This window comes from Phoenix dactylifera, chromosome 17 (genome assembly GCF_051530095.1).
Source record: "Phoenix dactylifera cultivar Ajwa chromosome 17, Ajwa_hap1_PhDact_Kaust_v1.1, whole genome shotgun sequence".
NCBI lineage: Eukaryota > Viridiplantae > Streptophyta > Magnoliopsida > Arecales > Arecaceae > Phoenix > Phoenix dactylifera.
The window spans coordinates 14,387,939-14,413,399 of NC_143206.1; the positions used below are offsets into that span (position 1 = coordinate 14,387,939).

Sequence of the window (25,461 nt, forward strand, 5' to 3'; positions counted from 1 at the left end):
GTTTGAGCATGATTGTCATTTTAGTCAGACTATAGAATAATGAAGGCAAGGCATCATCACTTATATTTATTTATTTATTTATCGATTTTTGACTTTGTATAAAGATTACATTACAGAGAATCAAGCAATTTATCATTTAACCATGGGTAATGAATTACTCTTTCTCAACATACCTTGCATGAGCAGAAGTTGATGAGTAAATTTGTCGTGCAAAGGGGACTTGGGACTAATTTCCGAAGGAGCAATTCTGTTCTCGCAGTGGGACCATCGTGGGCCCCCATGAAGACATTATCTCCACATATAAAGCAAAGCCGACAGAGTATGTTGACTTCGTGCAAAAACTTTTAAGTTGGAGCTTATGAGCAATTTGGTTTCCAAAAAAAAAAAAAAAAAAAAAGAGGCTATAAATAATATTTATGGCTATAATTAATTAAAGTGAAGTTAGGGATAACAACATGATATAGATCAAATAAACTATTACTTATACTTGTACTTATTTGAGAATGGGCATAAAAATAAAAAAAAATGAATATGAATACGGATAAACATATATTCGATCCGTATCCGAATGTCCGATTCCATCTACAATACTATTTAATTTTATAAAATACTCACAAATATTTTAAAAAATAAACGACCATATTAATATGTTATTAACTTAATTTATCATTTACTTAGTAATATATTTGATTGTGTGGCCATAAAATTTAATTATCTGATTTATATATATATTTATATTTATATTTTTTTGTATTCGACTTGTATCTGTATTCGTTTAAAATAAATATGAATATGAATTTTTATGTCCGACTAACACCTGCATCCGTATCGGGATATGCTAGTATCCGATTTCAGCCCTATTCGGAGTGGAGTAAATTGCAAATTCTAAAAAATAAAATTTATATTATATAGAATAAAAAAATAAAAAATAAAAATATAGAGGTAAAAGAGGAAAAAAACTTAACCTTCACCGGATATTTTGTTATGCGGAAGGAACAACAATAATAAAATAAATTACGAAAGCTGGAAATAAATTTTTCACTTTCCCTCGATCGGAAAAAAGTGAACTTAGGGTATAAAGGTGGCCACCAATCACCATTGGTCCAGACCACTGGAATCTTTATTGGGTTCAAGAAACAAAAGAAGAAATGATTGCGAGGATACTGTTCAAAAAGAAAAAGTAGCAGAGAATAACGGTGTCCGTGCCGTCTAAAGACCCTAAACCACCGGCCCCCAGAAGCCATCTATTATGTTCCTTCCCAAAGTCTACCATCGCTTCTCTCTCCTCTACCCCTCCTGCGCTGCCTCTTCTCTCCGCTCCTTCTCCAGCGAGCTCTCCTCCGTCTCGTCGATCCCCGCTTCCGGGATTCTTCGGTTCGCCCGCAAGAAGCCGTTTAAGCCTATGACCTCCCGCGGCGCCTCCGCTTCCTCCAGGCTCTCCAGACTCGGCCCCTTCGCCTCTGCCGCGGAGAATGGCGCTGGGGATCCCAACGGGTCGACTGCTCCCTCTTCCCGCCCCGAAGAGGACGAAGGTGCGCACAGCTCAATTCTTAGTTTTCTCCAGGTGTTTTTCTCGATGTCGATTTTTTGTTTTCTTGAAGAGGAAAATCGTGGCTTTTTGCTTTTGAATTGGACCGTGATTTAGGGTTTGATTTTTTTTTTCCCCCGTGAAGTGCGACTGGTTTTTCTGAGGCTTGGTTTTTTCCTTAACTTTTTTTTTTCTTTGTCTTTCGATCATCTTCCTTTCCGGGTTTGGGGTTCCTTTCTTTCTTGAGAAAGATGATGGCGTTATTTTTTTTTTTTTTGGATTAGATTGTGGCTTCGACGCTGGGTTTTTATTGTTAAAATGCTGTTATGATGCTTTAAAATAGTAATTGTTGCGAAGAAAGACCACTCCTCAATTTACTTCATCGTTTCATCATCTCGTGGACTTTTTCTTGACTTGGGTCTTTCATTTTCCCGAAGAAAGATCATAGCTTTCTTTGCTTTTGGAGTAGATTGTGATCTAGATGTTGGTTTTTGAGAGTGCCCGTTTGGTGTTTGTTTAATGATTTGGAGATTGGAGTCTGGAGCAAACATCTGACTTTCAGGAAAATCATTGCTCAATCTTATTTCTTTCCATCATTCTAGGGGCCTTTCTTGATTTACGACTTTTTTTTTTTAATGACAAAATTCATGGTTTTCTCCACTTTTTTCTTAGATTACGATTCAGTTAGTGGATTTTGTAAGTTCCCACTTCCTATCCGTTATATTAATAATCTTTACTGATGTTCTGGCGCTGGTTTTTACAATATAATTTTTGCTGTCCATAACGACCTGAACTCGGTCATCACTGCCACTTTGCTTTTCCAGAAAAAAAAAATATTTTCTGTTACACGAGTCATTCTTCTCTAAATGCACATTTAACAGTGACCATGGGTGTGTGCATTCTAAATATGTCAAAGGTATCTTTTAAAGTAATTGTTATGCTAAATGCTATTAGTAAGGATGTCAGCAGTTTATATTCTCATGTTGTTGCATTGAATGTTTTGATTTCTTGATTTGGTAGGGGCAATAGAAAACTTTTGAGATAGCTCTGTGAGAAGATTCTTTTCACAGCAGATATTGTTCATGCTCTTGACCTACTAATTATTTGTAAATTTCTTGAGGTGTAATGCTCTTAATGGATGCAAATTAAGGGTCCAGAATATTTTGCAATCCATTGGTTTAATAACTTTGCTTCCATGTGGTGTAGAATTGTCCTCAGGGGGTGGGTATCACCTTCCTCCAAAGGAAATCCGAGATATTGTTGATGCACCACCACTTCCTGTGTTATCATTTTCACCTCACAGGGATAAGATCCTATTCCTAAAGCGCAGAGCTTTGCCACCATTGTCAGAACTTGCTAGACCAGAGGAAAAACTTGCTGGTGTACGGATTGATGGAAACTCTAATACACGGAGTCGGATGTGAGTAATCAGCAGGCTCTTTTTTGTCCTTTTGCTTTTGTTTTCTAACCTTATAATGAAAACATTACTAGAGGAATATTTTCATCCGCTTGATTCTGCCATGTTTGATGGCTGTATATTTATGTCTTCTCAGGTCTTTCTATACTGGAATAGGGATCCATGAATTAATGGATGATGGCAAATTGGGTCCAGAGAGAGAGGTGCATGGTTTTCCTGATGGAGCTAAGATCAATTTTGTTAGCTGGTAATTTGCCATTTTTCATGTAGTTATTGTACCCCAGTTTGGTCTTAAGCTTGTTTCTTCTGTTGGTTCCAGTAGATGAGATTTGATGAATACCTAACAATAGTTCTCTCAGTTATTTGTGTTATTTGCTCTGGATGGGTTCTCATGTTACATACTGTCTCATTTATTTTGAGACTTTCTAGTTGTATTTATGATCCAAAAAAAAAAAATAATTGCTCATTGTACAATCATGAATTATATTATCCTTATGTTATAATAATTGCGTGTTTCCGTCTAAACCAGGTCGCGAGATGGCCAACACTTATCCTTCACCGTTAGAGTCGATGAGGTGTTTTACTGGTGCTTCAAGTTGTCACTTGGAATGCAAATCATGCTTTTAATGACTTTTAGAGTTTTTTTGACCAGGAGGATGGCAATAGCAGCAAGCTCAGAGTATGGGTTGCAGATGTAGAATCAGGAAAAGCTAGGCCACTTTTTGAGTCGCCGAAAATATACTTAAATGCAATTTTTGACAGGTGAGGGTTAGCTTTCTTTCTTGTTGGCTTGCAAGCATTTCCTGTCTTGTGCTAATGCTTCTCTATCTGTGGTCCTGTAGTTTTGTATGGGTTAATGCTTCCACGTTGTTGGTTTGCATCATTCCTATATCTCGTGGATCTCCACCAAAGAAGCCATTGGTTCCTTCTGGTCCAAAAATTCAATCAAATGAGCAGCAAAATGTTGTTCAAGTTAGGACCTACCAGGATCTGCTAAAAGATGAATATGATGAAGATTTGTTTGACTATTATGCGACATCGCAGCTAGCCTTGGTCTCTTTGGATGGAACAATGAAGCTGATTGGTCCTCCTGCTGTATATACATCCATTGATCCTTCACCGGATGAGAAGTATGTGTTGGTTACTTCTATTCACCGGCCATATTCCTATATTGTACCTTGTGGAAGGTTTCCAAAGAAAGCTGAAGTATGGACGATAGATGGGAAATTTGTTAGCGAAATTTGTGATTTGCCTCTTGCTGAGGATATCCCGATTGCCTTCAACAGTGTACGCAGAGGAAAGCGTTCCATCAATTGGAGGCCAGACAAGCCTTCGACATTATATTGGTAATGACTGCAAGATTTAATTCTATTTGTAGTTTAAGAAACCAGCATATATAAGCAGCAGTAACCAGTAGGCAATGGGTCCATCAATTTGTATTCTTTTAATAGGAATTAATTGCTTTTTGATGTTTCAATTATGAAATTTTACATTCATAATTGTGTACATTCTTATGGTGACAAATCCCAACTTCTGACAAATGTTCTATGACCTGTTTTAACCTCTTGCTCTCATTGATCTGGCTCTTGTTTCTTCCTTAATTATATCAATTCATGGGAAAACAAATCAGGTTTCAAAGAGATCTGAAAAAGAAAGACCTGTCTCCCAGCATCCATGATATTCAAAGTAATGTCTATCCTATACAAGAATAATTGAGACAAAGTATTTACTTGAAAAGCCCAACAAAGAAACCAAGTTAATGCAGAATAGCAGAGAAAACCAAGGTCCACAAAGCAACAACCATCCCTTCACTGTTATTATGTTCTACAGGGTCTCACTAGAGATTCTCTGTAAAAAAAAGACGTTTCTTTTGGAAATAATAAATAATGTCTGGAATCCTTATTTCATGTTCGTACTGTTTGCCTATGAAATCTTGCGATCTTGCTCCTCCACCTACCATTCTGTATGTGGACTCGTGTCCCACCATTTTTGCATTCATCAGGTAAAGATGAATTCAGATCAATTCCTTCTTTCCAATCTTCAGGGCTTTTAACAATGTTATATCTAAAGGGCAAAGGCAGGCTTGTGTTGTGGGAAATTTACTCTCATTATCAGTGTGACGTTTTAGTAGTTTTCTTCTAAAGACTGATTCCATTTTTTGCAAGCCAATGAGGAATTTTCAGAAGATTTGTCTAGACTAAGGCTTGAATCTTGCATTTGATCTTTGGCATATAGGTTATGTTCTTACAAAAAAAAATTCTGTATTCTGAAATTTAGTTGTCAAAGAAATTTATCATTTCCATTGGCCTCCCATCTTTGCAACCTTATATCTTCACTATCACCATCCAACGTAAAATAGTATGGAACAAGTTTTTATATGCCGGACTGTACCAATCCATATTGGGCGTATCACACCGAACTAGAAGGGAACCGGGATGGTACAGTGGCTCGATATGGAGCTGTACCAACACATGCTATGGGTATTGTGCCGATTAAGCACCTTTACCATGTGTTGGTATGTTGGCATACTGTACCATGCTGTACAATACCGATAAGGTATCAATATGGGATCTGAGAGATGTTGTAACCTTGGTATAGAATTCATTGGAGGTGGTTAGCCTCCTCAATTCCTTGCCATGATGGTTCTTTACAGTATCCAATTCCAAATGCCTTGCAAAACTTAGTGATTAAACAATCTCCACAATGCAAACCAAGCCACTTTCTGACCTTGTCACCAAGCATATCCTGGATTCTATGTGCACCCTTGAGCATATAAGACTTGCAACCACATCCCTCCAAATTCCTGACACTTACGCAATACCACTCCAACCCCTAAAATGTTTATAATGATTCCCTCCAATCATGGTTTTGCAAATACACAACCCCCTGTATACATGATTTTTATTCGCTATAGACCAATTCTTCCCTAATTTTTCTACATGCAAGTAGTACCCAACTTGCAAGGTGTTTCCATTTTCTTCCCTTGTAATGTGGATTAGCCAATGATATATTCCTTCAATAAATAATGGTATGGGCAATAATAATAAAACAGCTGAAGCTTTTCTTCCTTCTTTAGTATACATGTTTACAAGAAAAAACAATTTAAGGAGTTCCTAGTAATTACCAGAAGCATTGCATTATTTTTTGAAGAAAAAATAATATTCAGTTATCAAATAGTCTTTATGTTGCATATTTTGCTTTTATTTTCGTAGATTTAGCTAAAAAAACTTGATTCTTAAATCTATTTGAAATCCCATCCATTTAAACATATAATTAATTAAAAAAAAAGCACCCTGGGTCTTAAGGGTCTAATACTGGTTGTTGGCATAAAATGTGTCATTATCTTGGAAACCTATTAGCTCCCACTAAAGGTTTAACACTTTTGGCCATTCATGGGATCTAATATTTGATTTCGTCTAAGCTATGCAGTGGTTGAGTTTGAATATGCATAAATAATGTTCTTCCAATTTTCTTTAATACATAGTAATTTAAAAGTAAATCATTAACATCACTGGTTAAATATATTTGCTAGTTATTTCATGCATCACACAACTAGATAAGATGTCATGATGAGTTGGTCTAATGCGAATGTAAGGTGTACAGTCCAAGTCTTATTAATTGCTACATAATTAGCATTTTTGATTTTCTCACTTAAAGTTGCTGGTTTGCCAGGGTGGAAACACAAGATGGAGGAGATGCAAAGGTAGAAGTTGCTCCACGTGATATAGTTTATATGCAGTCTGCTGAAGCGGGAAATGGTGAACAACCTGAGGTTTTGCATAGGCTTGATCTTCGATATGGGTATGTATTTGAGTTTCTGACACCTGGTGTATTTATCCTGACTTCTGGTGCTAAACTTGTATGTTGAATATTGAGAGTTTCAGATACTCAATACCAATGTAGCATCAAATCTAGCACAAATTTATGAAATAATTTCTCTGCCATGTATATATATGTCCATGTGTGTATGCGCATCTGCATGCAAACATGTGAACACCCCATTAACATTGTGCATCAATCTCCTATCATATTGTATATTTTGTTGGTTTCCACAATTTGCTGGATCTCTGCTTGTACTTGCACTGCAACAACCTGGAGAACCAAAACCTTGAGTCTTTATGCTGCTTATAAGTCACTTTATTAGGTAGTGCTGCTAGTTCTACACGATCTGCTAGATTCCTTAGTTTGGGCTTTTTGGCTAGATTTACTTGTGGCAGTCATGTATATTTTGTTGGTCCCTTGATCTCTGTACCTTGTGGCAGCCCCTATAAAAAATATATCAATTATTTAAGCTCCCTCAGTTATGTTTGAACTCAAGTAAATGGGCAATTTACATTAAAGTATTTTGTCGGGCATCTTAGGATATGTAAGTTGTGTTTGGGACTTGAAGCAAATAATGATTTTGGAGGATTAGTCTTGAGACAGATTTTAGAGTATGAATATGAGAACCAATAGCTAATATACAGTCAGTGGTTTGTTACTGCATGCGTGCAGTGTATGATGATCAAGTATCTAGATTCGGGACTAGTTCTTGCTCAAGTGATCAATAAAGTAGTCAAGAGACGAGACAAAAAACCTAAACTGTTTATTTTGAATAGGTAATGCATATGTTTTGAGTATTACAAACTTTTTACTATGCTATGCATTAGAAAATGTATGCTGAAGGGGCATAATGTTCTCATGGTATAGCTTTATTAGCATTTCCTAAATAATTTTGTCTGCATAACTGAGTTTCCAATATTGGTAGCCTACCCTTGGCCTTGCATGTGATCTATATGAACTAAGTCTCAATTTTTTAGAAGATGTCAAGGGCTAGCAGCATGGATTGCCGTACCGCCCCGAATTTCCTGGTACAGGGGGTACCATAGTGTATCGGGTCGAAATAGGTACGAAACTAATATTCGGGTGAGTACAAGCCCCATACCACCTCATATCGAGACATACCAAGGTGCGTACTGAGGCGTACTAAGATAAAAAGTGAGAAAAGTGATTCAAACATTGTTTCGTACGATTGCTTACCATACCGTATCAACCCATAACGAATGGAATCGATAACGTCCAGGTATGGCATCAGTATCGAGATTGTGACTTTGGCTAGTAGGGTGCCTGAAGGTCAGGGTGAACACTCCCATAAGTCCAAAGAAAAGAATAACAACAGAATTATCAAGAAAAGCTAAAGTCTCTTCTGCTCGACTATTTTCATCTTAATTTGTCGAAAATAAAGCAAAATATTAATGCTTTCCATCAAGGTTCACTGTCTTAGTACCAGATCCCATATCGGTACCATCCTAGCACACGGTACGATACAAGATAACAAGGTGTACCAAGTAGCGGCATGGTACAAGATTGCATACCGGTTCGGTACCAATACAGTATGGTATGTCTGGTACGACATGGTACTGACCGATACAACAAACCTTGCTTTCCATGATTAGGCAATGCCATCAGCATGTTAACTATGCCACATTTCTTATTGCTTCTTTTTAAGTCATAGTTTGATTTTTCTTTTTTCTTTTTTTCGCGCTTTTGTTGTTTATCCTTTGTCTGCAGAGGTATCTCTTGGTGTGATGATTCCCTTGCTTTAGTGTATGAATCTTGGTATAAGACACGCCGAACTAGAACATGGGTCATCTCTCCAGACCAAAAGGATGTAATCCCACACATATTATTTGATAGATCATCAGAAGATGTGTACTCAGATCCAGGTTCTCCAATGATGCGAAGAACAGCTGCTGGTACCTATGTTATCGCCAAGATTAAAAAGCAAAGTGATGGTATTTACATTTTACTTAATGGAAGTGGTGCAACACCAGAAGGGAATGTTCCGTTCCTTGATTTATTTGACATGTAGGTTTCTTCCTAATATACAACATTCTTTTTCTTTTTATACACAGGTAGCCTGTTTCATCCATTAACATATTGTGGTATAATGCATTTCCTTTTCCAGAAATACAGGAAGTAAAGAGCGAATATGGGAAAGTGACAAGGAAAAATATTATGAAACTGTTGTTGCATTAATGTCAGATCACACTGACGGCGAACTATACATTGATCAATTAAAAATACTTACTTCTAAAGAGTCGAAAACAGAAAATACTCAATACTTTCTAATGACTTGGCCAGACAAGAAGGCATTTCAAATAACAAATTTCCCCCATCCTTATCCTCAACTGGCATTGTTACAGAAAGAGATGATCAAATACCAGAGGAAGGATGGTGTTCAACTTACTGCAACTCTTTACTTGCCTCCAGGTTACAGCCCATCAAAAGATGGGCCTCTGCCATGTCTATTCTGGTCTTACCCAGGAGAGTTTAAAAGCAAAGATGCTGCTGGGCAAGTCCGTGGTTCACCTAATGAGTTTGCAGGCATTGGTCCTACGTCAGCACTTCTTTGGTTGGCTAGAGGGTATTGCACTTTGTAGTTATCATTTGATTTCCTTGTTCTATGTTTATGTATATAGAACAACTTGGCAATAATAGGAAGAGCCACCTTTATATTGATATATTAGCTTTTGTTAACATGTAATTTTTAAATGTCAAATTCTTCTCTTGTCCTTGATTTGTATTAGTCTGTATAGATAATTGGCTTCATTTATTTCCTATAGTGCTTCATTTCTTGCCAATGGATTTCAATAAAGTTTCAAATGCTATTGGATATTTCATGATAGTTTAGGATTGTGAGTTTGTGACTGCCTTTTCACTTGCTAATTACTCTCTCTCATGAGCTATGTAGTTTTTATTGGTAAGATTATATCAATCTCTGTGATCTGTTTAAGTTGGCAAGACGTTATTTGGTATTTTATTGTACACTTTCAAAGACAAAATATCTCTACAAATTTGGTATACTCTTTCTAACTTCTACCATATCAAATGAAAAGTAGGAATATGCCACATGATTGCAGGAAAAATGTTTCAGTCCAATTTATAAAATAATGGCGAGATATGAATCACACCAACTCATGGAATCATACTTAAAGCTTGAGAGAATTATATAACTGTCTTTGATATGTATGAGAACCAATTAGTTTTAATGTTACGAAGATCAATCGTGGAAACTATTTTGCTGGGTCATGCAATTGAGTCGAAAATGTTGAACAAGAAAAAAAAAACTTACTCAAGATTTTCATTGACTTAGAGAAAGTATAGGATATTTTATGAGGACTTTTGTGGGTGTGTATTTAGCATGTTAGTTATGTGTTGGGTAGATCTTGGGCACTCATATAGGGTCATGGAACCCAAATTATAACTACTGGCTAGTCTTTTTAGGCGAGGTCCTTGATCATTCATGGTATTAGAGGAGACTTGGTCAATGGCCCATGTGTAGCTAAGGGACACTGTAGCTCAAGCCTTAAGCCTTTTTAGGGTTGACCACGAGCTGGTTGCGGTCTTTGTGTTTTGTTGGTGTTTGTGTTTAAGATTGGAGCCTTAGGGCTTAAACGGGGGAGTATGTGAGGACCCGTGCAAGCGTGTGTTTAGTTCTATGTTGGTTATGCATTGGTAGACCTTGGATATTTATATAGAGCCAAGGAGTCAAGATTATAACTTCTGACTAGCCTTTTGGGGGAGGTCATGGCTATTATGTAGTTTATCTTTAGAGTTGATTTGATGGGCAGCAAAAAATATTATGGTAGAGCCGTAGAGGAGTATAATTTGGACATGTGTGAAGGAGTAGTGGAGAAGAGGTTACTTGGAAGTTGTTAAAGTTTAGAAGGTGTCAATTCATCATCTTATAGGTAATTTATGGATAGTGTCGACTCATTATCTATATTGTGTTAGAAAAAGTTTGATTCAGAATTTAGGATGTTGCGGGAATATTGTCAATTTTTGTTCTTGCAACATCCTAGACTCTGCTCAAGATTGTTACTCTCCTAGGTTCCTTATTTCTTTTTCTTAAATGTTAAAGACAAATCAAATCATATTTTATTCACCGATGCAAATAAGATTCAATGTTGGGTATTCTCTAATCCAACCTCCAATACTTGCTATAGTAATATGATTCATGCACAAGAGAGAAGTGGGTGGAGGTGGATGGACCAAGACAAATCTAATTCTCCTTAAATGTTTTCTGTTGATTCCCTTTAATTATGGTGGACAACTTGATGCTCATTCTAGATTTTCCACTTTAACATACACCTTTTCCAAAAAAAAACCCCTATGTCAAAAATGTGTTCTTTTACCCTATATGCCATATAAAGTCACAAATCACCAATAACAATTGATTTTGTACATAGACAAACTCTATGATGGTTCCTAAAAAAGGGAAAACAATTCATTTGCTATATAAAAAACAAATTTGAATATTAGAAATATTCTAGAATTATTTTAGCTTTAATGTTTGTTCCCAAAATATTCTTAACTCCACTAAGCATATTTGGTCTCCACGGTAGATTCCCATTGTAGTTTTTCCACTGTTAATGATTCAATCCAATTGGATCTGATTTTCCAATCCAAATAATGATTTATTTTTGGGGGTCATCTAATCTAAGCTCCAACTTTCTAAAAACTCTTCATTGAGAGAGAGAGGCAGGGAGATGGACTAAAAGGGTATAACTCGTCTCTCTTTAGCTAATATCCTAATTAGTACCTAAAGTTCCATATACAATCACTTAATACTTGTTTCTTCTCTAATTTATCCTTAAATATTTAATGTTAATTTTCTTCAATCATGGTGGGGGCCGATTAACTTGTCTTTTAAATTTTCCACTTAAAGAAATATTCTTAGATAAAACCCCTCCTACTCACTAGCATGCTTTCTTATCCAACATGGTTATGAGATTTCATCCGCAATTATATCATTTTGTTTCTTTTTTTAAAAAAATTATTGTGTCAAGTATTTGAATATCAGTATCTGCAAGTTTGTATTATACCTATAAGGTACTGGTATCAGGATGCCTCTCATACCAAAACCATACAGACACATGCTATTTCACCTCTATTTTGCTGTACCGATGCCAAGAGGCATACCTTGTCTTAGTGTGATACCATACTATACTGTGTTGGCATCGATACTTAACCCTTCTTTTATATACTAACAAATTCCATGATCTTTTATGAAACAACAAAAAATTATTAAAATATTTCTGTGGACTAAAGTTTGCCGTACCGGTACCGGACTCCGTACCGGTGCCACACTATTATAGTATTAGTACGGTACGGTGCGAGGTACGCCTGGCGTACCGAGTGTTGGTGGCACACCAGTACCGGTACCAGACCAGTATGGTACGATACGCTCCGTATCGTCCGGTATGGTACAGTACAGTACAACATACCATGCTGTGAACGAATATACCATAGAGCGAAAAAACGATGTTTCATTTATGGTACATATAATATTGATTTGTAATTTAGCATAAATTTATATACTTAAAAACTGACGTTCAGTGATTAATATTGATTTGTAATTTAGTATAAATTTATATACTTAAAAAACTGGCGTTCAATGATTAAATGAATAGTTTACACAGCATGTAAAAACTGACTATGTATTTCTTATTGCACCGACAATTCTATCATATTGTAGAAGTAGTACTCATTCATTATTTTTTTCTAAAAGATTCAACTTATGATTTTTTTTTCTTTTATTTTGTTCCCACGTGCATTTTATGTGCCCATGTTATTATTGTTTGAGGTATAGTAGAAAGTTTTTAAAACCAAGAGGCTTAGTATTAGTTTAGGAAGAAAAATATATGTATACATTCTTACTGGTAATATGAATGAAAATGAGACATCAATAATAACTGGATGCCATGAGATAATTTGCTTTTTTTTTTTTCTTTTTTTTCTGGGTTGGGGGGGGGGAGGGAGATCTAACATGATTAGAGTGGGTGAATTGGAAAGCATCTTTATGAGATTCAGTAAGTTTGTCTGAGTATTGGGAAAGCTAAGTGACACATATTTAAAAGCGAAAGCATCATTGAGGATAAAGCAACTTAGAATTGATTGATTTAGATGAGATAGCATGTCCTAGTGAGGTCCAGGGAGGCCCTAGAAATGACTTGACTTTGTTTAGAACATTCATTTGGAAATTCAAAAGAAAGAATCTATTTGAGTCGGAGATAAGAGATATTTTGTCGCACCGTGGAGAATTATTTTGCTCTGGTTAAAAAAGAGTTGGAGAGTGGGGAGAGATCAAACATAACTGGAATTTGAGTTGTAAAAATGATATGAAAAAACTTGAGTGATAGGAATGACAAGTTTCAAGCTAACCTAGTAAACCCACCTGCCTGATTCGGGTTGGGTTTGGGTCAGATTCATGAATCATGACTCTTTGCATTTTACTGTTTTGGGGATGGTCAGGTCAAATCAATAAGATTAAATGCTACACCCATATTGTTTGCCTAGTTTAAGAGGTCTAAGCCAAAATGAACAGAAGGGACAATGAATATTAATGTATGAGTTTAAGCATAGATAGGTCTTTTACTTTGCCAAGTTGACCTTTTCTTAGAATAAAGACTATAAAGTATAAACTCTTCTCTTTTTCACCCTCTTACTCTCTTCTCTCTCTAGCTTAGTCTCTTGTCTTGTCTATCAGCCACTGCAATTCTTTTGGAGCTATGGAACTAGAGCAAGATGAAAGAAGACATTCATGCATGGGCTTTTACTCTGAAGGGATAGGATGGAAGCCTTCTTCTTCTGAACCAAAATATTAACAAATCATGTAGAAGTGAGGGTTTTATTTATCTCTTTCAATTGGAATGTTTTGAATGAGAAATTGAGGGCCTGATATCACATAGATGCCAAGTCAGCTGTGTTGGGTCAGCTCATGAGCATTCATGTTGAGCAACAATTATCCTCTTGGGGTTGTCTGGAGCTCGCGCCTTTTACTTAGTTGGTTGATTGCTTGATCCATCTATGTTTGACCCATTTCCACACTGGTTGATTGTTGGTTTAGGCTATGACTAAGATGAGTGGTGAAGAAGGAAAAATAGCAGATTGTTAGGTATGTTTTGGTCAAAATCATTTTAACAATCATGTATTCATCCTTTTGGCTGGTAACATTTGAAGTATTTTATTACTAAAATCGTTTTTGTAGGTGAAGATTATGTCATTTATATAAAATAGCAGACAACAAATTGGTAGTTGTGCTCCTTGAGTTTAGTTTGGAAAATTGTTCATTAAATATTAGAGATAGTATAAATACATTTTTTATTTTATGTGCTATAGATACATGGTCAAATTTGTGGGAGATTCCTTTGTTTTCTGCTCTTTTATTTGAAATAAAATCATCATATATGATTTAAGTACTATTTTGAGTACTTTTGAGGATATGTGAACGCTTTGTCCTGCAGATTTGCAATCCTATCTGGACCAACAATTCCAATAATTGGTGAGGGTGATGAAGAGGCCAATGATAGGTAACTTCCTACCATTATGTTTGGTCGAAAACTTTTCCCTGATATCTTCTTATATATAAATTTAGATTGCATGTATGCGAATCTAAATGGAAATATTTGATAATGCTTTTCTCTGGTAATCATAACCTACTTCATTGCTAGTTCTAGGTACTTGTATTGGATCCTACATCATGCATTAACTTCTCTGAGTTATTATCTTATATATATATGGATCTCCTTTTACTGATGGTATAAATTTGTGAGCCATTTGTCTCTGGCTTATGCTCATCTAACATTTGTGCATCTGTCTTTTACATGTTACATGTGCTTATTTCTTAAGCATTAGCTCCTTTTTTTTGTAATTATTTTTGGATTGAGGCTAATTAATGAAGCACAATATCGTTACTTTGCTTCCTGTTTAGGCTTAGAGGGACATGTAAAATATGGATCTTTTATATTTTCATAGTGTTCCATTTTTGAAAGTGTACCATTAATATATGGTTATAAAATCATGGTTGAACACCATAACAACTTGTTGGCATGGTTTAAATCTTTAGTGTACCAGATCTCAGTATCCATCCTCTTGATTTTCCTTGTTAGTTTGATCATAAATTTATTTTCCTAATAGAATTCTTTTGGTTAGGTATCTCTAGCAATTTTCGTTGATTCACCATGCATTTTCCATTTTGTGGCACAGGATAATTCTTTTTTATTATCTCCTTTTAATAGTTAGTTTTATGTTATTATGTAGAAATGCTTCCTATAAAATTGAGTTCTTCCTTCCAGACTTTTCTGTAGTTACATAAATTTAAATTATTGGATGTAGAATATCAAGCAAATTAAAAACAAACAGGACAGCATGAATTATAACATGCATTGGATGAGATCAATCCTAACCACAAAAAATGGCATTTTTGTTTTCTGGATAAAAATACTAGGCCATCTTATTTTCTGAATGAAATTTTGTCTTTCATTTTGCTTCAATTGATGTGGTGGCATGTTAAATAGGTATGTGGAGCAGTTGGTTGCTAGTGCAGAGGCTGCGGTTGAGGAAGTTATACAGAGAGGGGTCAGGCTTTTTATGTATCTACTTGACATAGTTTTGCTTCTGCATGTATCTCCACCTTATTTGCTCTTGCTTCTTCAGGTGGCTTACCCAAATAAAATTGCTGTTGGAGGTCATTCTTATGGGGCATTCATGACAGCTAATCTCTTAGCCCATGCTCCCCATCTTTTCTGCTGTGGAATTGCTCGTTCTGGAGCTTACAACAGGACTCTGACTCCTTTTGGCTTTCAGGTTGGGACTTCTGTACCTGTGATGACTTTCTAGCTTGCTCTCTAGCAGTTTCTTGTTTACTGGTATAGAAAAGTGCTCCTTTTTGCATAATTGCAAATATCTTACTGGATATGGATCTAATTATTGCCACTTTGTGCATGTAGAATGAAGACAGAACTCTTTGGGAGGCCACTAATACTTATGTCGAGATGAGCCCTTTCATGTCTGCAAACAAAATAAGAAAACCGATTCTATTAATACATGGAGAAGAAGACAACAATTCAGGAACACTAACAATGCAGGTACCTAGAGTTTTATATATTGCTATTTATATTGTATTTATGTATTTACATACTGGAAATACTTGTTCCTTTATTTTTTCCTCGGCATCTATTTTTGAAATAATTGTTTTAGCAATATTATAAAAAGGATAGTATATAAAATGCATAAAAGAGGTCAAGAACTCACTTGATGAGAGTAAAGATTAAATGGGTGACCTTCTGGGCAGTCTCTTGTTCCATCCCTTTGATCATATGAAGAGCATCACAGGCATGTGGAGTACAAAGCAAGGACGGTAAAATTGCTTATCAAGAAACTGGTTGAAATATCATAGGGATATCTTTTTTGAAGGGATATTTGTGAATCTTTTCTTTTATTACTATATAACACCAGGTCTTTCCATTCTAATGCGTCTACATTCAGTTTTTGTGCCTCAGCTCCCTCCAGCGATGTCCCTCTCTGTAACCACTACTTGATTATAGTTGTTCATTTTGTTGATCCTCTAAAGGGATTAGACAAATATTGATGCAGAGTGATATCACAAGTGATGATCCAATATCAACAGCCACATTCTAAAACCCAAAGCAGCTAGCAGTGCCATTCCTGCAGCATCAACTGCTGAAGAAAAGCTTCACTAGGAAAAATAAGTTTTAAACTGATTCTCTATTGACCAAGCTTTCTAGCACATCCATTATGTCTGAATGGAAGTTTATTGCAGAAGATATGAAGTTTTCCAGAGCTGAAATAAACACTTGTTGGTTTGGCACTTGATCTAGAAATAGGGGTGAGGGCCTTATTCTATTTAATTGTGGATCAAGAAATAGATTGCTCCTAAATAGGGGTGAGGCCCTTATTCTATTTAATTGTGGTTCGAGAAATAGATTGCTCCTCACTGCTTGGTGGTATAATTGTCTGTTTCTTGATAGACAATCAAATCTGATGCCTAAACAAAAGCATGGATTTGTCCTTCCTGCTTTTTGTCCTGGCATTTAGATTCCACATTATGCCTTTTGAAACATCATTACTGACATTGCTTGTTTCCACTTCCACTGGCCTTTACCCTTTTTTTAAGTTTTCTTACACCGTCCTCACATCCTACCTTCCTCTCAAAAACAATTCCCATGAAAGTTGCTACATTCAAATGATGTGCCACCACCAAACATTTATTAATTGAAGTATTGACTTTTATTTGTATAATAGAGATCTAGTTTAAAATACATGAATTTAATTGGATTGTGAACAATAAATTAGTCAAAAGAATCTGATTTGAATTAATAGCCACTGTAAAGCTACAACGACCTTATAACATTTCTGAGGTCCCCCGGCCTACTAAACTATCTTGGTTATCCCATAATACCAGGCCACCACCAAAAACAGTAATTTTCATTATAATAGAAATAACACGTATCTTGACATTTCAGTAACTCTGTTGAACTGCTATAACCATAATTCAGAACAGTGGTCGTACTATCAGTCTGGGAGGCACCCCATAATGTTACATATAATCAATCTATGCATTTTTTTATAGGTGGGAATTTTCACAATATTTGGCGTGTATAATCACCCTCAATTACAACTATGAACCATCAGTTTACAGCCTGCCAATCTTTTGGTTCACACGTATTGCATGTTTTTTATCAATCACAATGTTTTTTGTTTCTCTTTTGGCCCCCGTCTCTCTTTAGAAGGAAATGAACTATCTGTGGTTGGTCCTAGTCAATGTTGGTTTGCATGTTTCTACTGTAAGGGCTTTCTTTGCTATGTTCACCATGAATGGTAAGGGCAACACTAATCATTTCCAAGAAATGAGAGATACCTATGTCGAACACTTGGAGAAGCACCTCCAAGGGCCCATCATCTTGTATGTTTGCTTCTTTATTGTTTTATCAAGAAATTTTTCACTAGGTAACATGGCATATCTGCTAGATTAATACATTATTTATTGTAGACAAATTGTTTATTTCTTGCAAGCTAATCTTTAGTAATTTGCATATCCTTAGCTGTTCTGCCTTGGTTGTCCGTGATATGCTATAATCCCAAACAAGGTTTGTTGTCTCTAAAACACTAATATTAGGTTTTTAATTTTCCTTTATTTGCTTCTTGTCTTGATCTCTTGTCATCCTTTGGTTCTTTTTGTGAAATGTAAGATCATTGCTAACTACAAATCATCTTATGCTTTTCCTTTGCATGTATTGCAGTCAGATCGTTTTTTTAATGCTTTGAAAGGCCATGGAGCCCTCTGTCGTTTGGTGATTCTTCCCTTTGAGAGTCATGGTTATTCTGCTAGAGAGAGCATCATGCATGTCCTTTGGGAGACTGATAGCTGGCTGCAAAAATACTGTGTAAACAATTCTGATAAACCTGCAGACGTGGATGCCTCTAATACTGAATCTCTGAATGATATTGAAAATAAGGCCCTTTCAGCTAGCAGAGGTGGGCTAGGTCAGGAAGGTTGGGACCAGGATGGATCTCATTGGACACCGAGGTCATTATTGTGGTAAGTTCTTTTTTAATTCCAAAGTAAATTTAATACTGTGTAGACACAACACTGATGTTATCATCAGCAATGATTTCGTTATTGAGACAGCAACATCCATATCCATGCTGCCATACTGACACTTGTCTTAAACCCAGTGCTATAACAAGTCTTTGACATCCCATCTCATGTCTTTTGGAATCTAAGGTTACTATAAAAGAGAGGTATTGGTTACATGACAAGATTTGAACTGGTGCTTAGTTGTTTTGGCATTTTATCTTACCAGAGTTCTAATTAGTGTAGGACATCATAGTTTGTAGTTAATTGATGTGATTTGTTCTTAATACATGCATTTATAATGCCATATCGCCATTTCGAGTTTTGAGGATATGTAGCATGTCTGACACCAAATCCCCTGTCCACTGAATCGTAGATTTATGTTCATATTTGATGCAAGAGGTAGATAGGCAACATTGTTTTAAATGACACACCGCCTTGGCTGCCAAGATGGACCACCTAGGTGGGGCTGTTTGGGCGCCCATCTTAAGATATTGCATCATGATTTAGTATGGAGGATGATATTGATATTTATAAGTATTAGATGTCAAGTTGATGTGAACTTTTGACTTTATCTTATTTGGTATCTGATGTTTCTTTTGATGCCTTATGGCTATGCTTTTTAGTTGCTCCATATTAGTTTATTATAATTTATTACTTTTGGGTTGCCTTGACCTCTGGGCACCCTCCTCAGCTCTAAATAGTCACCTGACCAACAGTCCATCACTTAATAGTCTTTTAAAACAATGTAAAGCAATGATTACAAGAAAGGGATAGAAAGAAAGGAGAATTCCAATTCTGACAAAGAATTATAGAGGACAACTGATTGATATAAACCAATTTAAAACACATGCTATGACTCAAGGACTTTCTTAACTTGTAGGTAAGATAGGATTCTCCAACTTTTTAAGAAGAGACTCCAGAGCACTTCCAAACAGTCCTCAGAAACTCCTTATAATGGTTTATCACTAGGTCATCTTCTTTCAGCGATACATACTCCAACTATAACTCCACTGATAGCCAACCAGAGCTGGTGATATCTCCAGTCATCTGGTTCTTCCAGCTTGATAATAATATAGTTAACTAGCCATCCAGTTTACTTACCTGGATAAAATTTCCTAGTGGAACCCCGCTAAACTTTTTAAACTGATATCGCTAAACCTGGTAGAACTTGATGGTTTAGCCTGGTGCAGTCCTTTCATACTGGAGAGAATTTGCCTGCAGATCTTGAGTTCATTTTTTCCCCAATATTTTCTAGTGATGATTTTAACTTAATGATGTACATTGGCAAGTCTGTTACCCTGCTTATCCTGTATGTTGTATCCTGTAATATTTTTTTTTCTTGAACTTTGTCCTACAAGTAGCAACCTCTTAACTTTCAAACCCAAACAAATCTTACTTTGGTTGTGTTTGATGCAAGAAGCATGATGTTTGATTTCCCAAAGATAACCAATTGATCGTTGTATCAATGTTATCAGGTTGGTGAATTTAGTTCTAAATATGAAAATATTTTTTCATCTTCTTTTTGTTTACCAGATTTTGACTCATCTTATTGATTGCCATGATAGCATCTTCTTGTTCCATCTTCTAAATTCTTCTTTTTTTCTCTTTTCTCGTCCAACATCAATTACTTTCAAATACAGTGAACAGAAAAATGTTCAATCTCTTCACACTTTATCATGTGTTGACACATTACTGGAGAAAAGACGATATTTTTGTAGAACACTGGCCATATGGCAGGTTGGCCTCAACAAGTTGTTCTATCAGCTTACGCTTGTTGCCTCTCGTTTTGACATATGGTTAAAAAGGTGTCTTTCCCTGGACTGCCCATAACTTGGTCTTTCTTGATTTATCTTCCATACAACTTGGTCTTTCTTGATTTATCTTCCATACAAGGGAAAATGGTGTAGGTGTTGCAAGGGGGCTGCATGATTTCCTAGAATGCTGATGGGTTGTTATTAGCTTTATAATTGTGCTTTCAACTGTCTTTCATATGAAGAAAAGCCAGAATGTATCGAGGATGTTGGTTCAGCACAAACTTAAACTAATGCTACATTTGGTTCATTGGGTTGAGTGCTATGGAATGGGAATTCCGACTTTGGCCTCATCCCCATGTTTGATATGGCAATAAGCAACAGGATCACATTTCCTTTGAATCACCATGCATGAAGGAATCCGGATTCCGCTCATAAATAGGAGAAATGATAATTCCCATGAGAGTGGGAATGACTGCTGTTTTTGATAATGGATTAAATAGAGTAATATTTATGGTATAAAATAATAATAAATAATACATTTTACATGAATCAATTATCAATGATTATGGTTTACAATAAAATTAAATAATTTAATTAATATTTAATATAAAATCTTGTATTATTATAAAATAATGAAAATATAAAGTATCCTATATTTTAGTATTGCTGCAATTTGTTACTCAATATTTTACTATGTATCCTATATTAGCAAATGAGCATTGTGCAATGCACATTAAAGTAAAAAATGAAATAAGAATAGAAATCATTAAATAATGTTAAATATAAGAATAAAAAATTATTATATAAATACTAAAATAAATCAAAATAATTTATTAAAATAAAAAACAAAAAAAATTTAATAATATATCAATATAAATTATCAAATATAAAATATAAATAGAAATAAACAAAACAAAAATTTAATAATAAAATATAAAATAACTGTATAATAAAATAATAATCAAACAAAATATCAAAAATAATAACATTGGCATATAAGAAAATATATAACATAAGATAAAACATGGAAGTAAGAAATATAAATCAAAATAATAAAAAAGGATAAACTATGCAAATGTAAAATAACAGCCACTACAACATTTTAATGGTTGTTTCTTGGAAGTTCGTTTTTAGATATATAATATAGTGGATAATGGAAGTTCCCAAAAAAAATTTAATGATCGTTATGATAAGATTTTATTCTATTCTTTAGACAAAACCAATAAAAGATGGATCCCATTCTAATATGAAACTAGCTAAATTAAATATTAGAATTGGATTGGTATTCTTTTTCTATACATAGGACTCACAATTCCGATTCCCTGCTTTTCATTCCCATTTTGATTCTTCTTCGTTCCTGCAAACTAAATGTAGCATAAATGTCCATTTTAATTTGGTCAGCTAAATAGCTCCATGAGGACATTTGCTGATACTTATCATTTTTCTCCTTGACACTACCCATGTTTCAAGTTAATGAGATTTTGGTAGTGTACTGCATCCTAATCATCTAGAAGGAACTTCATTCTCAGAATTGTTAACATCTTCAGCCACGAACAGAATTTCCTACTTGTTTATGCATTGTTGCATGGGTAAGTGCTCCCACCATTTTTGCAACTATATTGTTGATCTTGATGACAATGGGCTTCAGCATCTTCTGCAATCAACATGTTGTTGAAACTTGTTCCACCATATTGACCTCCCTTCATTTGAATATGTTTGTTGAGGTCCAGGATACACCTTCAGGTTGTAGTCCTGCTCTCAAATCTTCTATTCTGTTGTTGATTTTGCGGGTTCTGTCAAATGAATTAGTTGATGGGCTCATCAGACAAAGCACCAATTGTGGTGATTTGATGTTAACAACCAGCAATCTCACTAGTATCCTAAACAACAGAGAATCTGTCTCAAATTTTATAGTAGCACTGTGATGGTAAACACAAAAAATACAAAGAGCAAAAAGGTGGCTAAATCTGAGACCCTTTTATTTTGTCCATTTATGTTTATAAATGCGATATTTTTCATACAAAAAAAAAGGTCTTAAATGGTTCCCTCCAGCTTACACATACTTTTCTGCCATTGGCTGACAACAGTTTCCATGAATTTGGTGGTCTTTTGGTGGGTGTTTCTAATGTTGGTAAATGAGAGCAATGATGACTTGATTAGAAGGTGGGGAATGGCAATAATGAGCATATTCCATACATTAACTAATTGAAGTTTGCAAGGTGAGTTAGGGATGATGCTCTCTTGCTTTGACATTATGGAATTGCTAGAGTACATGCTGGAGAAAGTGTAATATGTTACTTTACATATATTGAGATTTATGTAGTTACTTTCATTCTTTTAGTAGAAAACCACATTGGAGTGCTAAAAATTGTCTGGGAATGAATCTAGCAAGTCCAGTATTTATAAAAGTGCATGAATCGTTGCTTGGCTTGAAATATCGTAGAAGCCAATCCTTACACTAGCCCTAGGGCTGGAAGTGGGCTCCGCCTGAGGTCTGTTGGGTCGGGCCGACTTCAAGTCGGGCTATGGGCTAGGCCCGAGTCACTTGGTTCGGGACTGGGCTTAAAATTAGAGCCTGCAGAGTGTAGATATTTCGGGCCAAACTCGGGTAGAAATTGGACTAGACCCGAGCCCGAGCCTGGACCAGGATCGAAAACTAAGCTCGATTTCAGTCTCGAATTCATTGGTATCTAGCCCGAGGACACACACCTCGGCCACCCTTCCATCTCCTTTTTATTCCTCTTGTTCCCCTTTTTTCAATGGCAATGGGGGAGGGAGCCCTACAGTAGGAGCTAGCTCTATTGCTTGAAGCCGCTTTCGATTTCGCCCCACCATCGGAGCTAGCCCCACTGCCAGACGACCTCGAGGAGGTCAGCATGAGAGCAGAGGGCCAGGACGGACATTGGGTCGAGGGCAAGGGTTTTCCATGCGCCCATCTTCGAGCGGAGGTGCCCATTTCCAAGTGGAGAAGTTCGATCCCCCGGAGCCACCAATGAGGATCGGCCTAGGAGAGTTGAGCCCCTGTCTGGGGTAGGGTCGGGTTAGGGTCGGGCTCGGGCCTAGTTTTTCCAAAAGTTTTAGGGCCTAAGTCCGGCCCGAAGCTTGAAAAAAATTTTGGGCCAGACTTAGGTAGGGTGAGGCCCGACCCAGCTTGGCTTGTTTCTAGCCCTAACGGTCCATTAATACACCTATCACACTAGAACAAGGTTCGCTGTCTTGGTACTGGACTCTGTATCGGTGCCACACTAGCACGGTGTCAATACGGTACGGTATGAATTTTTTTTGGCATACCGAGAGTCGATACACCACCCGTACCGGGTACTGGTACTGAAGCGGTATGGTATAGTATGCCTCATACCGCCCGGTTCAGGCTGGTACGGCGTACCATGCACTAGAAGATGCATGTCATGGAACTCATATCAAGATTATATGACATTAATACAGTCCAAAGCAAATAACAATAATAACACATAGCACTATAAACAAGCTCGTTCATGGCTCTTATGAAACTATAGGCTGCCATACTTGTTCTAATAGTTTGTCAAGAAATTTAAGGCCATGAAAGTGTTTTTGTTGGTTAATATGTCAAGGGCATTGCAATTGACACGAGTCAAAGTTAAACACAGTTGTGTCAGTAATATCAATTGGGTTGATAAGTGTGCTGGGTTGATAAGTGTGTTCAACAACGTTGATGAACGCTAAGAATTATGCACTTTTTGGGTTAGAGTTTGCACCTGCAAGGTTCTTTGCCAACATGTTGAAAGGGGTGTCCAGAGCCTTGCAGATCGGTTTCCAAGGAAATGGTTGGAAGAAGAAGGTCATCTAGCAGTCATATTATTCTCATTACCATCCTATTTCTTGTGATGATGCTATGTTTTGATGCTCCTTGCCTTTGGTGGTCTCCTTGATGCACTTATACTAGAAAAAGAATGCCATTTTTTTAAAGCAGATGGCATACAAATTACCAAAGTTATTTTACTTTAACTGAATGTTTGCATTTCTGAAATGAGCTGATAGCTTTACATTGACTATCTGATGCAGATCAAGTTGATTGTATACTGGCTTCTGTAGGCAATCATCGTACTCATCTACCTAAAAAATACACAGAGCAACAAGGTTTTGCTTGGGCACCAAACATGCCCAACAAAAAATTTGAGACCAAAGTTCCTGGAATTTTTTCAAAAGTCACCCTTCATTTAACAAGGAGCTTCATCCAAAGCCTGTATCAACAATAGTAATGTATATCATCTCTGCTGAATTGTATTCTCCAAATAAAGCTTTTGTCATCTCCAGCCACATATATTGCTTATTATTACTGTTGTTACTATAATTATATTTTTTTGTCCATTTGAGCAAACGATATATACTCAACTGTACAACATGTTGGGCTACTTGAATATTCTCATAAGCTCTATTGTTGATATCAATGGAAACTGGCATCATCACAACTGAAGTATTTAGCAAAATCGCTATGTCATGTTACTTGGACGCACGACAAGAGTATCGAGTCTCCCAAGTGTCTGAGAAGAATTTGACACGTTTAAAAATCAGACACAGGGATCTGTTTATATCTTATTTTCGTAAATATGCCTTAATGTATGCAACTGGACTCTCCTTTGGTTCATAACATTGATGAAGCATCTGATAACAGTTATATCAGACTTGATGACTTTCATGTAGAAGTGCCCAAAGTAGGCATGTGATGATAATGACATCATGATTTGATGTATGAAGTGTCAACAATGTCGCTGAGTGTTCGAAGTTCAAGGGTCCGACATGTCAAAAAGCCTAAAATTTGGAGATTCTAGGCAACACTGTCACGGAGTCTGATTTGGGATTAATGGTGTTGTCCAAGAACTTGTAATTGAAGAAATTTCAGAATAAACTCAGGATAAGAGAGAGTGCAAAATATTTGAAAGATCTTGAAAAACAGGCACAACTCAACAATATTCTGACAAAGTTGTGAAGTATTGAATATATATCATGAACTATTTCTAAATGTGGCTAGAGTTGTGGGGAAAGTATATTGCCATCAACTTGGGACTAATGTGGGGGAAAAGATTTGCTTGAAATCTGGGTAATTGACTATTTTAAGGGAATGGAGAAAATTGTGCCTTGGTACCTGGTGGGCGAGCTGGTGATTGCTACGCGATCTATAACATCTGAAGGTAACAGAGCTTTTAAAAGATTGAGTTTCCATCAATCTGCAGGTTTACTGTGCCTATTTCAGTGATGGTTCTTCCAACTCTACCATGGTTGATGAATGGAACCCTTTGCTCCAGCTTTACGCAGTGCTAACCCATCATATTAGTTGATCCTTGCAAATGAAGGAATTTTC

At 36.2% G+C, this 25,461-nt stretch overlaps 1 protein-coding gene across 5 annotated transcripts; it reads left to right on the forward strand.

Moving 5' to 3' along the window:
* The first annotated feature begins 1,110 nt into the window (after positions 1 to 1,110).
* Positions 1,111 to 24,589, forward strand: LOC103724032 (Prolyl oligopeptidase family protein). 5 transcript variants are annotated; one of them, XM_088713707.2, is made up of 15 exons: positions 1,111 to 1,532; positions 2,735 to 2,948; positions 3,082 to 3,192; positions 3,475 to 3,520; positions 3,598 to 3,707; positions 3,788 to 4,291; positions 6,618 to 6,746; positions 8,496 to 8,792; positions 8,893 to 9,351; positions 14,234 to 14,299; positions 15,287 to 15,347; positions 15,426 to 15,575; positions 15,719 to 15,856; positions 18,032 to 18,330; positions 24,165 to 24,589. In XM_088713707.2, coding segments are annotated over exons 1-15 (2,868 nt in total). In that variant the 5' UTR covers positions 1,111 to 1,249; the 3' UTR covers positions 24,166 to 24,589. The 5 variants fall into 5 exon arrangements, with proteins under 5 accessions (XP_088569833.2, XP_026656139.2, XP_088569835.2 ...); XM_088713709.2 differs by having other exon boundaries at positions 1,160 to 1,532; positions 2,747 to 2,948; XM_026800338.4 differs by lacking the exons at positions 18,032 to 18,330; positions 24,165 to 24,589 and adding an exon at positions 17,834 to 17,993.
* The last annotated feature ends 872 nt before the right edge of the window (positions 24,590 to 25,461 follow it).